At 39.6% G+C, this 16,621-nt stretch overlaps 1 protein-coding gene across 5 annotated transcripts in view; it reads right to left on the bottom strand.

The window, feature by feature from the left end:
• Positions 1-9,894, bottom strand: part of DERA (deoxyribose-phosphate aldolase) — a 128,945-nt gene extending 119,051 nt beyond the window's left edge. For 3 of the 5 annotated variants that reach the window (XM_025401814.1, XM_025401816.1, XM_025401818.1), the window contains exon 1: positions 9,677-9,894. In XM_025401814.1, coding sequence (XP_025257599.1) covers positions 9,677-9,707 — 31 coding nt within the window. In that variant the 5' untranslated portion in view covers positions 9,708-9,894. Of the gene's footprint in view, positions 1-9,331; positions 9,391-9,676 lie in introns of all 5 variants that reach the window. The other 2 variants (XM_025401813.1, XM_025401817.1) reach the window with 2 other exon arrangements.
• Between the last annotated feature and the right edge of the window lie 6,727 nt (positions 9,895-16,621).

Genomic DNA, 16,621 nt, shown 5'->3' with positions numbered 1-16,621 from the left:
AAGCATGAATATGTTTTTTCCTACCAGAAAATTAACTGAATTACTCTTTCTGGTTAATCTCACATCTTCAGCTAATGGGATTAGGGGTCTATCTCCTGAAGTCTCTGAGACCACAGAGAAGATACCCTTATGTCAATTTCCAAAATCATCAAGAACACTGATTATATCCTTCCACCAGCCACTGGCATCATCTGAATAAAATATGTCCCTTTTCAGACACAGTGCACTTTTCAGATATATGCACTTACTTCACTACGTCACCCCGATGTTTCCAATAGGCCTTCACATTCACTTTAACACATGTCTTCACTTACCTCAATCAAAGAAAAAGGCTAATTTCTCTCCATATTTGCTTAAACTTTGCTTATCAATGTAAAATATATGATATATAAAGATAATAAGATAAAGGTAAAAATGACAGAAGATTTATAAAAAAAAAATGTATCATAATTAGAGATTCTCTGAATCTGAACCTGGGTCTACTCCACAGCTTACTGCATGGTTCTGACCCTGCAGTATTCATTCATAAGAGCTATCTGGGAATCCTGTAAAAATGCAGACTCCTGGGCTTTCTCCCCATAATACAAATAATTTGTTATTTTGTTTTTTGGTTGTTTTTTTTTTTTTTTGAGACGGAGTCTCACTCTGTCGCCAGGCTGGAGTGTAGTGGCACGAACTTGGCTCACCGCAACCTTGCCTCCTGAGTTCAAGTGATTCTCCTGCCTCAGCCTCGTGAGTAGGTGGGACTACAGGCACGTGCCACTGCGCCCAGCTAATTTTTGTACTTTTAGTAGAGACGGGGTTTCACCATGTTGGCCAGGATAGTCTCAATCTCTCGACCTCGTGATCCGCCCGCCTCAGCCTCCCAAAGTGCAGGGATTACAGGCGTGATCCGCCAAGCCCAGCCCCCATAATACAAATAATTAAAGCTACTGTGGGGCTCAGGAATCTGTATTTTTAAGAAGCATCTTAGGTGATTTTGAGGCAGGGTCACAGCCCAGCCAAGCTCATGGTAAGCTAGTGGAAAAGAAGGTAATGCAACGTACTAGACTAAACCAGCATAGAGAGAGCCTGAATTTCCATTCCAGTACTGCCTCTAACCAGCCATGTGACCACAGGCTTAACTTCCCTAGATCTCAGTTTTCTTACCCACAACAGAAGGGGGATGGACTGACAGCAAACATGCCTTTCCGTTAGGAAATTCCATGACATGAAAAACAACAACAAAAAGAGGTTGGCTTATAAATGTGGACACTATTATTTTCCTAGAAAAGAGTATCTGAAATATTCATAAGAGGTAATGTTTATTCAAGGATCTCTACATCAGATAAGGAGTCTCTAATTATACCTTCAGCAGGCTGGATACCTAGTTTAGTGTCAAATTTTAGACATTTGAATGGAATCTCTTTTCTCTCTCTCTCCCTCCCTCCTTCCCTCTCTCTTTCTCTCTCTCTCTCTCTCACACACACACACACACACACACACACACACACTTCTTTCTGAGGTTGTGGGGCAGTCCATTAGGTGGACAGTTGAAAACTTTATCTGAATCTGGATTATGAGAGAAGTTAATTTGGATATTTTTCCAGTCTTTAAAGACTTTAAGCATCATTAACCACCTTCCAAAAGAACAAAGACACCAGTTAAGTGGCACCTTTTTAGGAAATAACTACCAGCAGCTACTCTTATCTTAGACTTTGCTTTGGGGGAGGAAGGCCTGATTATACAAAGAGAGCCAGAAGTTGCAGCCAGAGTGTCTCAACATTTAAAAAATCTGTATAGTTTGCTGGAGCCAAGATTAAACATTTATCCTTCCCGTGCAACCACTTTGGTTTCCAGGGAACTCACTGTTACGGCTGAGGCAGGCTGAGGAGAAGTACATTCGTAGACACACACACAACACACACCAAAGTTAACTGAAAAATTTCAAAGTGCCTTTTCATGCCTTTAACTCAAAAGATGAACACATTTCAAGGTGACCCAATCCTCAAGTGACAGACAGTGTTTTAAAAGGGCCAGAGCTCTCCACTTAAACAATTTCTGGTGACATGTTTAAATCGCATCCTCAAGGGCTCTGTCTGCTGTCTCATTTACTAGTCTTTCTTTCCTGGCTGAGGCATCCCATTTTAAATAAGTGCTTGAAGTTTTTCTTCCTTCCTAATAATTAAAATCCACCGGGCTTAGATGGTTTAAAAAAAAAAAATGTTTTTTAACTTAGCAGGCACCACGGAGGACTTTTAATTATTTAATTATACAACAAACCCAAATTATTACTTTATAGTTTTTCTATTTATCAAACAGTATCAGAATAATAAAAGACAGCCTCATCATTTATGCTTACAAGCAAAAAGTAAAAGACTTCTAAGGTAAAATCAAAGTAGTTAGCATTCACAAAAGGATGCCCCACTTAAAATCTAAAATGTACATAATTATTGACTCAGTGTATGTATTTCATACATAGATCATGAAGGATTTTTTTTTTCTTTCTTCATGAAAACATTACTCTTAGCCATTACAGCGTAATAAGATTACACTAGATACCTGAAAACTGAGTTCCTATAGTTAATGAAACATGCCAGGGCTGCTTTTACTAGTCCCTTTGTAGAAAGTACTCCATCAGAAATATCCTCTCCTAAAAAAACCTCCCCAGACCCTCTGTGAATTCGTCTTTATCCTTCCAATCCCACCACGTTCCTGTTGTCAGTTTTAACATACTGTGTGTGGTGATTTACATAAACATCTCCCTTAGTTGACTATGAGCTCTGGGAAAGCAGACACCAGGTCAGGCTCACCTTGGCATCCCCGCCATGACCATGAGCAGCAAGTAGCAACTGCCAGGAACAGCAGGCACTCCACATAAAGTTTTTAAAATATTCTTAAATATTTACATTTTAAAAAATAAAAAAACAAATTATTCTGGCCCCCTTCCCCTTCCCAAACAATCGTCCTAAACCGCTGGAGTGGGGCACTGAAGAGGTGAACAAGGTAGTCATTTCAGCCAGGTTGAAATGGGGGCACCATTATGGCCCAGAGTGGGCCAAACAGCATGGGGTAGCCCAGAGTCCAATCAGAACAAGAGGGGATCTGCACAAAGGGGGAGCAAGACATGGGGAGTGGAAGTGCAAGCAGGGTAGGGAGGGTATCCACCTGGAGAGGCGGCTGGACACAGAGCTCCACAGCCCCACACTAAGGTAACAGGGAGATTTGTGTAGGCAGCAGCCTGCTGTGGGGGACGAAGCACCAGTGGGATGAGGAAGGCAGCCTCACAGGAGGGAGGCCCAGCTCAGGAATCAGAGCTTGAGAACAGTAAGAAGAACGTCTGCTGGGGCCAGGGGAAGCATGTGGAGTGTTTCAAATATGGAAAGGGAGAAAACTGGAATAAATCCAGTGGTGTTGGACCAGAACTGGAGGTATTCGTGTGAACTCACGGTTTTCACTATGTAGATACAGAGAAATGATAGGTAGATGAATCTAGAAGTGTGTGTGTGTATACAGTACGTACATTTTTCAGCTCTGCCAGCTGAGGGCCTTGAGAACAGTCACCCATCACAATGAGAATACCTAAGGCTCAGATCTTGGCTTCTCAGTATTGTTATCCATTGAAAAAAATGCTCCTTGGAGAGCTGGCTGACTCTGGTGCTGAGAAAGGGAAATTGTAAGATAAGCCAGAAACATCTTGTTGAAACCCTTACCCCCACCCCGGTCTGTGGAAAAACTGTCCTCCACAAAACCAGTTCAGTCCCTGGTGCCAAAAAGGTTCGGGACCGCTGGTGTAAAGCAAAGGGTAAAGAACTTGTAATCAGAAGTTCTGCATTTGAGTCGTGACCTCAATTCTTACTAACTCTTACTAGCAAGTTACTTGTGCTTTCTGAGCCTTAGTTTTCTCATCCATGAAATGAGAATGATAATGCCTAGCACAATGGATTCCTGGGATAATTCAGAAGAGATTATGTTAGTAAAAGTACTCTGTGAAACCTAAAGTAATATAGGTATGCTAAGTATTAAATATTAAAGAGAAAAAAATTAGATTCAGACAAAACTCACATTAACTTAAAATTACGCAAATCAACTTTATTGTTTAAAGAAACCTCAAGTTAACTCCAGTTGGGAAATTCCCTGCAGAAATCTAAAAATTTTTAAATTCTCTTACCACCTGAGCTAAGAGCTAGAGTCAAATTTTCATATGCCACCTAGTGAAGAATACACTGTCTTACGTTTTAGTTTTGTTGTTGGTTTTTTTATTTTAGTAGGAATTGACTTTTATAACTTACAAGGCAAAATTTAAAGCCCTCTGTGTCAATAAAAAGAAATATGGGGACTTTGTAAGGTGTATTAGGTCACTTCTCACTTGTGACCCATAGATTCCTTAAACTGTTTATCTTGTTTATGACTACAGAGATTCCAGTTCTATTTTTCAGGAAACTACTAAGAGAAACTCCAGATGTAGAAATCCAGGACAAAAAAAGTCACTCCAAATTAATAAAATTATCAAATACTTCACTATTTCTACTTAATTATTTTTAACCTAAAGTACAAGAGCCTGGCACAGTGACTAGAGCCTATAGTCCCAGCCACTTAGGAGGTCGCGGAGAACTGCTTGAGCCCAGGAGTTCAAGACCAGCCTAGGCAACACAGCGAGATCTCATCTCTTATTTTAAAAATGTTTAAAAAGAATACATCAAGAAACAGGACTGTGCCGGGTGCAATGGCTCACTCCTGTAATCCCACTACTTTGGGAGGCCGAGGCAGGTGGATCACCTGAGGTCAAGAGTTCAAGACCAGCCTGGCCAACATGGCGAAACTCCATCTCTACTAAAAATACAAAAACTAGCCGGGCATAGTGGCAGGTGCCTATAATCCCAGCTACTCAGGAGGCTGAGACTGAAGAATCGCTTGAACCTGGGAGGCAGAGGTGGTAGTGAGCTGAGATCGTGCCACTGCACTCCAGCCTGGGTGACAGAGTGAGACTCTGTCTCAAAAAAAAAAAGAAAGAAAGAAAGAAAGAAACAGGATTGTTTTTTAAACCTAGGAAGCTGAGGCCAGCCCAAAGAGTGAAGTATGAAAGGTGACATTTTACAAAACTGCAAGAGACCAAAACAAACACACACACAAAGAAAAGCCCCACTCAGTTCACCCTGAGGTCACTTCCTGGTCACCATCACATGATGTTCTGAGGCTCATCAGCATATCCACATGAAGCAGTTCCAGAGGAAGTCTGGTTTTGACATGCCATCCCTGAAAACTTCACTAACATCTAACGCTACTCTCATCATCTACCAAAGTTTGGACTTTTCCATTCTCCCTCAGGATAAACTGCATCTTCTCTGAAACAAACTGTAATGGTTAAGATGTGGGTTATGGAAATAAAACAGCAACCTTTTATGTTTTAAACAGACAAATTAAACCTAAAAGAGTAACATTAACATTATTCACCAAGTTATCATTTGACTTTTCTGACATGAGGGTGTAGTGCTCCCAGTTAGCACCAATCAACACAGTGTGGTGGTTTAAGCATGTAGCGTTACTAGCACCAGATCACCTGGGCTTGAATTCTGGCTCTGCCACATTAGCTATACCTAACTGGTTTTTGGCAAGTTACTTAAAACTCTCTGTACCTCAGTTTGCTCATGTGTAAATGAGGATCATGCTATCTCCCTCACAGGGCCATTGTGGACTAAATGAGAATTTCAAGCATTCAGCATAGTGCCTTACAAGTAGCTAGAGCTCTATGTTAACACTATCATTATATGCAGCACCTAAGCACAATGTCTGCACACAGTAGGTGTTAAATAAGGTGAAGAATGATTGTGCAAACAGATAGCCTTGCCTATTGTTGAGGTTTAAGATTCCATTCTAGGCCATGCACGGTGGCTCATGCCTACAATCCTAGCACTTTGGGAGGTAGAGGCTGGAGTATCACTTGAGGCTAGGAGTTTGAGACCAGTCTGGTCAACATAGTGACACCTGGTCTCTATTAAAACAATAAATAAATAAATAAATATCCATTCCAAAAATTAAACATTAACTTTGCAGTGGAAAATCACCATTACCCAAATCAGAAACACTCTGTACCCAAGTTATACCTTAGCAGGAATGCCAAAAATGAGCTCCCTAAATCCCTAATTTGTAGGTTCTTTTAAAAGGAAATTAAAAATTATAATACAAAAGGACCAGGACATTCTGTTTTCACAACCCATTTAAAGCACAATCTAGGTACATCTATCTAATTTTTAGACAAAAATAAATGAAAAATAATTGCATATCACACTTGCATTTATTTTAATTATAGTTCTAGCTTGATGTCCAGCTCCTGAACCAGACCTATTAATAGCTCTGTGAAGGCAGTGACCATCCCTGATTATCTTGTACCCCCAGCCTAGGGTAATACTACCCAGTACAGATTGGTACTCAATAACTACCTAAATAAATGTGCTTCTTAAAATAAAAAATCCCACCAGCCTGGCCAACATGGCAAAACCCCATCTCTACTAAAAATACAAAAATATTAGCCCGGCGTGGTGGCTAGCACCTGTAATCTCAGCTACTTGGGAGGCTGAGGCAGGGGAATCGCTTGAACCTGGGAGGCAGACGTTGCAGTGAGCCGAGATCGCACCACTGTACTCCAGCCTGGGCGACAGAGTGAGACTCCGTCTCAAAAAAAAATAAAAAAGAAAAAAAGAAAATCCCATCATGGTTATTTTTCAGATATCTTTGAAATGTTCCTTTTTGTACAGAAGAGTTTTCAGACACACAGAGACAGAGCAGGGAGATCCTTAGAAGTCATCTAATAACACACCCATTCTCGAGACTCCTCCAAAGATAACATTTGCAAGGAAGTTACAGTCTACATCCTTTATAGGTTTCTTGAGATATCTTTGAAGACAGATGTAACAAAACTGAATCTTAATAATACTCACAAAGAGGAAGAAGGTGCCCAGGTTCACAGCACCTGTCCATGCAACCATGTACAGAGACCCATGTACGGGGAGCAGGAAGATTCCCTAGTTCCCCCAAGTAAGAAGCAGTTCTCAATTTATTCCTTCATTCAACAGACATTTTTTTTTTTTTTTCTTTTTTGAGACACAGTCTGTCTCCCGTCTGTTGCCCAATGGAGTGCAGTGGTACAACTCCGGCTCACTGCAACCTCCACTCTCTGGGTTCAAGCAATTCTCGTACCTCAGCTTCCCAAGTAGCTGGGACTACAGGCATGTGCCACCACGCCCAGTTAATTTTTGTATTTTTAGTAGAGACGGAGTTTCGCCATGTATGCCTGGCTGGTCTCCAACATCTGATCTCAAGTGATCCGGCTGCCCTGGCCTCCCAAAGTGCCAGAACTATAGGCATGAGCCACCATGCCCAGCCTCAAGACATTTTTGAGGGCCTTCTGTGTACCAAACACTATTCTAGGTACTTGGAACACATCAGTGAACAAAAGAAAGATCACTACCCATGTGACACCTACATTTTAGGCAATAGTTAAGTGGCATCTAATAAAATAGAAGAATATCTGTACATTTTAATAGACTACATAGGGCATAATAGTCTAGGTACAAACCTTGATAGTACCTTGGAGATCATTAAGCCAATGGTTCTCAAACTTGGGTATGCTTCAGTATTACCCACAGGACTTGTTAAAACTCAGAATGTTGGGCCCCGTCCTCTAATATTAAAGCTACAGGGTACATTCCCTGTTTGGAAAACATCTTTCATACATCCAAATGCCAATGTTTTCCTTAAAGACTTTTTAATCATGAGGGTCAGGTTTAGTCTCAAAGGAACTCTATACTTTTTAAGTCTATGAACTAGAAGTATATACAGCAAATCATAAATAACAGTGATTGGACTAGTAATAATTCTACAACATTTTTGTGCTAACTGTATTTTCTAGAATTTTTACAATAACCATGAATTCCTTTTGTATTAAGAAAAGGGAACAGAAATGTTAATTTATTTTAGAAATTAGTTACAATGTTTATTAAAAAGACTTTCAATTAGAAAACTATTTTAAAAATCATCAGTTAATATACTGCATAAATTAATACTAAAAGATTTTTTTCCCTAGTACATAATTCAGATAACTTATTTTAGCATTTCAGTTTAAACCTGTTTGGATTAAGGATTAATACCTGTGAAGGAAAAAAAAAACTGATTTTAACAAAGAAGATAATAAAAACAAAGCTATGATCATTTCGATAGCTGCATAAAAATCACATTTACTATTATTCCACCTGGTAATTATTCACGTCTATACTTTTACTTTTCAACAAATGAATGGAAGTGACTGATTCTAATTACTGCAAATAAATAAATTTTAAAATGATTCAATTATGTTTTTTGAAAAATTTAAAACGTCTACGTTTTGGGAAACTTAGGGCACATCCTTGATGTATGCCTATCACGCGGTCACATTCCTGGGAATACCAAGGTAAGACACCACCCCAAACCCGTCCCATATCCACCATCTTCAAGGATATTCCAATCTAAGAAATATGCCGTTATTACTAAAGACCACGTTCCAGAGATGGGACTAGAGTTTAAAACATAATCAGCTAGAGGACATTGACTAAAACAAAATCAACTAGGTCAGGAAATCAACTGTCTTTAAAATGATAGATTTACTCTCTTACCATTCGACAAAAATTCCACAACACCTCTTGAAGTGCAGACTGTTTAAGTACAAGTCACTTTTAAGGAGGGTGGAAAGGAACTACCTGTGTGTGTTACATACAATTTATAGCCAATTTTCTCAAAATTAGCCCCTAAAACCATAACTCCATATACCAATACTATCTATACTGAAGACTTACTAGGTGCCCACAATATACCAAATATGTATCCTCCTATTTAATCTCCTAACGGCCTTATATGGTAACTACCGGTATAATAACCATTTTACAGATGAAGAAACACGCGCAAAGTGATTAATTTGTCCGAAGTCACACAGGTAAGAAGTTAAAGATCCTGGATACACAGATATCCAAGCTATAATACTTAAACTGAGACGCTTAAACCTTATCTTGATCATGGTTTTGCTGTTTGAATTATACATTTTTCACATTTTAAGAAATCTGAACTAAGCTTTCTTGCCAGTAATATTTGAATATAAAAAAAGATGAAAATTGGGAAATAATACAGATATTTTTACGAAACTTTCTAACTCTAAAATCCCACGCAACCTGCAGTGTTACATTTTGAGCACAGAAGGCTGACAACTTTTCCACAAGCACCGCCACTTCAAGGATACGGTTAAAATTATCTACGGAAATACTGCATTAAATTGCACCGGTATTCTATTAAAAGGAGGAGAAGGTAGGTTTTTATCTGGTTTTACCTGCTTGGGGGTTGTTTTGGGTTTTGTTTTTTGGGTTGTTGGGTTTTCCAACCATCGAGCTAGAATGAACGAAATGATAGGAAGATGATCATCTAATCCTCCCCTACTCCCGCATACAAGAGTAAAGCCTGGGTGCAAACGCCGGCGGCGCGAACGTGTCCAAGAGTTACGCCTGCCGGGTTGGGCCTTTACTTGGGGTGGGTGCGGACCCGACGCCACAGCTTCCGGCTCCGGCGAAAACTCGAGGACGCAAGGCCAGGGCACTGGGCGGCGGCAGGCCCCGCGCTAGTCCCGGCGGCGCGGGACGCCAGGGAGAGGGGATGGGGAGCCCCGCGGGCCCCTTACCGAGTTCGGTGCCCCGATTGTGCGCGGACATGGCGCGGGCCGCTCCGGAGCTGCCGGCTGGTAGGCGCCCGGCCCTTTCCCCTTCCCGCCAGCTCGAGCGCTCGCCCCGCCCCTGCCCGCTCCCGGGGCGGAGTCGCGGGCCGGGGACACGAGGCCAGGACCCTAGGCGTATAGCTCCGCGAGGAAATCTCGCTGCTCTGCGCCCCCGTCTTCTCCACGAGGTAAGGAACTGGAGCGCTAGCTAGCTCCCGGAAATAATGCTACCAACACCCTTTTAAAAATACCGAAGTTGCCAACTGCACGTAATAAAAATATTCCTAGAAACTTTTAATTGTAAGATTACATAACAAGAAGGGAGAGGATCCAAGTGCAGAGCTCTGCAATTTCAGATCTGAAATGTCAGCAGAGATCCCATAACCCTGTTAGGGAAACCAAGGAGCAAGGGCCCCAGGGCACACTGACTTTTCTAATCTACACGTCATAAGAAGAACCAGTTATGTGACCTGAAGAAGGCAAGGGCTTAGGAATCAGAAGACCTGGTTTCTTAGCCTAGCTCCGGCAATAATTAAATGTGTGACCCTGGGCAAATTAACTGCTTTTCTGAGCTTCATTTGTCTCATCTGTAAAAGGAGACCTTAGCAATTTCTTGGTTCTTTAAATTCTATGATTCTATAAAGGTAAAATGCTTCAGCCTGACTTCTCTGTGACCGAGAGGTTAAAATCGTCGAGATACTCCACAACCTCAATATAGTTAACTTACTTGGACTCACATTTAGAGGCACCTCTGCTATGAAAACAGAGTACAGTTAGTTATGACTTGTCTACCATGAGCCACTTATTGTGCTAGGTGCTTTCATACATCATACATAGATGTATGATAGCATCTGAGTCTCTGAACAATCCTGCCAATAATGTATTTTATCTCCATTGCTATACCTTTAGACATCAAAGTTCTGAATAGAAAGGCATCCTGGTATAGTGGAAAAACAGTGGGCTCAAAATGAGTTGAACCCATTAATATACAAGCTCTTCCACTTAATAAATGTAACTCAGTGGTTCTAGAAATAATAGTCTATCTACTTACCTGGCAAAGTAGACCTGATCAAAATACGTTCACCTTGCAAAGCTGCTGAATGTATGCAAGGCACCTAGTACATAACATGGCATACAGTAGATGCTTAAAAAATGGAAGCTGTTAATGTTATTGTCAAGTTCACACAGTAATTACTGAGCTGTTTTAAATAGGAATGGTAATATCTGTATACTCCTCTACACTGAGCTTTCAGCCTTGTCCACACACAGCTACTGTTGAATGTTTCGGATGAAACATTCATTCATACATATGAATAGATCCTATTCATACATACTATAGCACTTTTCTTTTTTATATTAACCTTGAAAAAGAGAAAAGCAGACCCTGGAGCTGGCCTGAAACTCACAACTGGACATGGTTTTCCCTGGTTAAACATACACAATTTCACAGAACAGCATCAGCCAAGGCCATTGTGACCATAATGAATCAACAAAAACATAATCATAATCATTTCTGATAATAGAAAACCACGAATATTGTTCAAATAGACCCTATCCTAGCTATTATGACTTCTTTACCAATCAGTTCTAGCTTCACTCCATTCCTACATTTTAGGTAAGAATTAAGATGCCCTATTATAGAATTATCACTAGTTCCTACCATCATCCAGTCCAGGTCAATGTGCCACCTTCCTTGAACTTTCCCCAAATCACCTATGACAGGCCCAAATCTTATGTCGTTTCTAACATCCTCTTACTGAGACACCTCACATTAGGTCCCCATGGCAAGCATTCTCCCTTGTTACAGTAAGTCAATAAACCCAACTTTGTCAACTTGTAGGTGTGTTACTGGTGGTCTCTGGCTGGAGATCATTCACATCTCTAGAAGATACAAAGGCAATACATGAAATTCTACTTTTAGAAGTAGACACAACTCCAAACCAGATTCCATACCATTCATTACATAAATGTTTGTTTAAGTTGTGATATCCTAACTTAGTTGAAAAATCAGAATTAGGGCAGCCTCTTAAAGCAAACGTTTTGGCAATATATCAGTCAAGAATTTCTCAAAGACTTTTTCTAAAATGGACCTGTTGAATGTATTAATCTCAAATTAATCTCTGCAGTTTAAAAGTATGTTAATTTGGCAACATTAGGAGAGACAGCAGGGATAGTATGCAAAAAATGAGTTTCTTTCATGGAGAAATGTTTCTACATTTCACTTTGTGAAGATTCCTTTTAAATTTATTGCCTTATGAAACTTCTAAAGTATCCCTAAGGCAAGTCCCTTCAAAGAAAGAGCTATAGACCACTACATGGGAATCACCCAAGAGCTTTTTCAAAAGCAGTTCTGGGCTTCCTCACAGCCCTACTCAATCAGAATCTGTAGGACCCAGGAATCTGCAATTTTAATGTTTCTTCAAATGATGTTTATGCAAACTAAATGTAAAGAACCACAAACGAGAAGCAGAGGAAAATAAACTATGCATGTCAATCTGGAGCCATAGCCCAAACTGACTGAGTAAAATTGCTTTTAAAGTATTACATGTTGTATTTTTTAAGCCATGTAAATTTTGCATGCTATTCCTATTCATTGATGTTTTTCAACGTAAATTTTAAATTGCCAAATAAATTACCTAATTATCCTCCTACCCTCACTCCTCCTTTAATTAAATTAAAGCTCTAGAAATATGTAATATTTATCTTGAAGCTTCTAAAAACCTACCAGTCCTGGGAGATAGGAGTAAAACAAATTTTAAGTTCCAAAGGGCATAGATCATTTGTGCCTGGTTCATCATATGTAGGATCTAGTACAGTAGTTGGCAAATATTAGACTATAAATATTTGTTAGATGAATGAGTGTATATTGCTGTCTTTGCTACTTTTCTTATACTGCCTATTATTTTATCAAGTCAAATTTCATTTGATATAGTCTCTACTCCTACGATTTCTAAGAGCAATTATTCACAAGTTCATTAGGTAAATAACTACTTAGACTACAAACTGTCAGCCAGCATTTCTAGGTCAGATGGAGAAAAGTGTAGGAGCAGGGAGGACTATGAAAAAGTGTGAATATTAGAGTCAAAATATTTTAGAACTGGAGGGAGACTAATAGAACATCCAATTCCTAGTTAATAGTAAAATAGAAAAAAAAAGAATTACACTGAGTCGTTTATGAAGCTAAATTTATTCAATTTAAAGAACACTCCTTCATTCTGAGACTACGTTGTTCACTACCAATTTGAATTTTAAAATGTCGTTTTATAAAGATTGTGGTGATAATGATTTTTTCTTTTATAATAGCCTCAATTGGCTAGAAGCTGACCATTCCATCTCCTCTTCCGTTTTAAAGTCTATTGGCCACAGAATCCTAAAGCTTGGGAATCACTGATAGAATATATAATACTAATATTAAGTGCTTCATATGAATTAAGCCCTTTCCATAAATTTATTTGGTATTTCATACTTATGAGATTTTTCCTGAAAAAAATCTGTGTGTGAGAACACTTTTCTCCCTGTACAGATAAACTGAGGCTAAGAGAGATTCACCTGTAAGTGCTAGAGGATTGCTTAAAACCTGGCAACAGATAATCATATAACAATATATAACCTTAGACTACACACTACTATTCCCTACTATCTCTTGGAAGCTAAACTGCTTAGACAAACCATTAAACCTCTCTGAAATACAGGTTTTCCATATATGCAATGGAGACAATTACTGATCTCACTGGATTACCGGGAGAAATTAGAAAGTGACACATGTTAACAATAAAACCTAACATAAGGCACTTATGTCATTTCCATACTCGTCTTAAACTAAAATCAGTTACCTTCCATTTGACCATGTTCTATTCTCTCATTAAAGTGATTCAATCTATAAAGTATTATTATTGTTCATTAGCTGTCATTTAGATACATACCTTTTTTCGAAAGGTAAATTTGTTAGATGTCTCCAAGAACTCTACTGATCTAGTCACCTCAATCTAAGTAACACTATGGCACACTTGCAATTAAGCATTTCTCTATTAAATAGATAACCAAAGAAAAGCTAAGCCCCCTCTTATCTGAGAATGTTCTTGCTTTAACAATGTTTTTATGGGTAACCCCCCAGTGTAACAGACAGACATGCACAGTAACATATAGTAACCTAATAGGAACCACTTTTTAAGTTGTTAATCCCCTAGGTGTAAAGCATAAGCAAGGTAGCTAGTTGAGAAATATTTTCCATTGGTCTGCTTTTTCAATGCCTCATTTTGTTGTTGCTACCTTCTGAAAAATTGCATCCATTTTTCCCCAACGTTGGTCTCAAAGAAAAGGCAGCTAAATACTTCCATGGAATTTGAGCAACTACTAAAAAATGTAATCTGTAACTTATTATAAATTATGGTGCATCTTTACTATGCTATTTTGTAGATATTAAAAAGAATGTGTTGAACTTTACTGACATGAAAAAATATTCTGGAGAATTGAATGACCACACTCAATCCTGGTTTCCTAGAAGAAACCTCTGGATGACACTAAAATAGAGAAGTAATTGATTCATAAAAAGGTAAATTACTAATATTAGGAGGGAACTTGGAATAGCATGACCTACTGGAAATTAGGACCTAGAGAGGAGACTCCAGAGGATGAATGGGATGAGAAGGCAAGTGAAAGGTGGATTCTTCCTGAGTAACTTGAGTCTCACACTGGCTGAAGCTGTACACGGGTTCACTGGAGAGGCAAGAGCTTTGAATAGGTTCCTGCCACGTCTCACTCTTCAGTGGAGGATGGCCTGCTGCATATGAGATAACTGGAAAAGTGTTCCTGGTCTGACATGGATTACTGGGAGAGATTAAAAAGATTTGGTGAGGGACTTGTTTCAACAACTATTGAGCACTCACAACATACCAGTCACCTTTCCAGGGAAAGGGAGACTATCAATGAAGCAGAAAAACATGCAACATAATTTCAAATAGTGTTGACAAGTATGAATAAAATAGGACTAAGTAAGAAGTGACAAGAGATGGAATACAGACCGGCCTGAGGACTGAATGCAAAGAAAGGATCAGTCAAGCAAACATTAGGTAAGAGTGAACCAAGTAGCAGAAACATCAAGTGAAAGACACTTGAGACAGAAATTAGGCCACTGTGGCTAGAGCAGGGTAAGCAAGGGAAGTATGAAAAAGTCACAAAAGGTCTCAAGAGCCAACTCATCGTAAGAATTTGATATAATGGGAAGCCATTACAGATCTTAACAAGGAAATCACCTAGTCTCTTCAAATCCTAAAGCAATTACCTTTCCTACTGTGTGGAGTATGGATGGGACAAGCCAGACAAATGAGTAGGGGCAAGAGGGAGCAGTTACGAAGGAACTGAGAAAGGTAGCCTAAGGTGGTAACAATGGAGAGGAGACAAAGCACAGCTTCAGAAGTGCCCATAGAACTTGCATATAGACATGAGGATGAGAGAGAACAGAGTCAAGGATTTCCATATCTTTTCGTTTGAACAAGTAAGTATAAGTTAGTACCAGTTAGTGGAATGGGGAAAGGTTGAGGGAGAAACAGGTTTGATTAAAAAAATCAAGACTTACAATAGGTAAGTCTCAGAGTCTCATGAAAGGTGGAGCACTCAACTATGCTGTCAAACTCTGGTGCTCAAAGAGGCAGCCCAGATACACAATTTAGAACGTATCAGAAGATCCTGAATGTCCTAACAGTGGATGATATTTTTCTTTGGAGAACAGAGCTAGAAAGTACAGCCCAGATCTGAAGTCAAGAAAAAAAAGGAGGAACTGGCAAATACAGGAGTCAGTAAGGTATAAAAAGACCTGGTCAGGCGCGGTGGCTCACACCTGTAATCCCAGCACTTTGGGAGGCTGAGGCGGGTGGATCACGAGGTCAGGAGATCAAGATCATCCTGGCCAACGTGGCGAAACCCGTCTCTACTAAAAATACAAAAATTAGCTAGGCATGGTGGCGTTGCCTGTAGTCCCAGCTACAGGAGGCTGAGGTGGGAGAATCGCTTGAACCTGGGAGGCAGAGGTTGCAGTAAGCTGAGATTGCACCACTGCACTCCAGCCTGGGTGACAGAGTGAGCCTCCATCTCAAAAAAAAAAAAAAAAAAGACCCAGGAGAGTAGTTTCATAGAAACTAAAAAAAATAAATAAATAAAAAACAAGCAAGTGGATGATTATTGAATGCTTCTGAAGGTTTAGAAAGAGGAGAACAGAAAAGTGACCACTGCTCTAGAAACATGTACTTAAGTTTTGTTAAATTCTACTGTAGGATTCTACCATTACAAAGTGTGGTAAGCAGACTAATGACTAATGGCCCCCACAAAGATGTTCACTTCCCAATCCCCAGAACCTATGAATATGTCATTCTATATGGCAAAAAGGACTTTGCAGACATAATTAAATTGAAGATCTTGAACTGGGAAGATTATCCTGAATTATTCAGGTGGGCCTGATATAATTACAAACCTCCTTCTGAGTAAAAGAAGAGGAAGCAGGAGATGCAAAGTCACATTCAGAGTAAGAGATTAAAAAATAGACACTGCTGGACGTAAAGAGGAAGGAACCATGAGCCAGGGAATGCAGCTGACTTCTAGAAGCTAGAAAAGGCAAGGGAACAGATTGTCCTGTAGAGCCTCTAGAAGGCTTGCAGCTCTGCTGACACCTTAATTTAAGCCCAGCAAGACCTATTGTGGACTTCTGACCTCCCAAACTGTAAGATAATAAATTTTTGTTGCCTTAAAGTACATATTTGTGGTCACTTGTTATAGCAGCAGCAGGAAACCAATACACAAAGGACTGTACCTGTACAGGGTCATTAGACTTTTATGAAACCTAAGTAGAAATTCCCTTGGTTCATAAATAACAAGCAACTTCATGATTCCAATCTGATGACACAAAACTTTATTGAGGGT

Source organism: Theropithecus gelada, chromosome 11 (genome assembly GCF_003255815.1).
Source record: "Theropithecus gelada isolate Dixy chromosome 11, Tgel_1.0, whole genome shotgun sequence".
In the NCBI taxonomy this organism is placed as follows: domain Eukaryota; kingdom Metazoa; phylum Chordata; class Mammalia; order Primates; family Cercopithecidae; genus Theropithecus; species Theropithecus gelada.
This window is presented reverse-complemented; position numbering and strand designations above follow the sequence as displayed.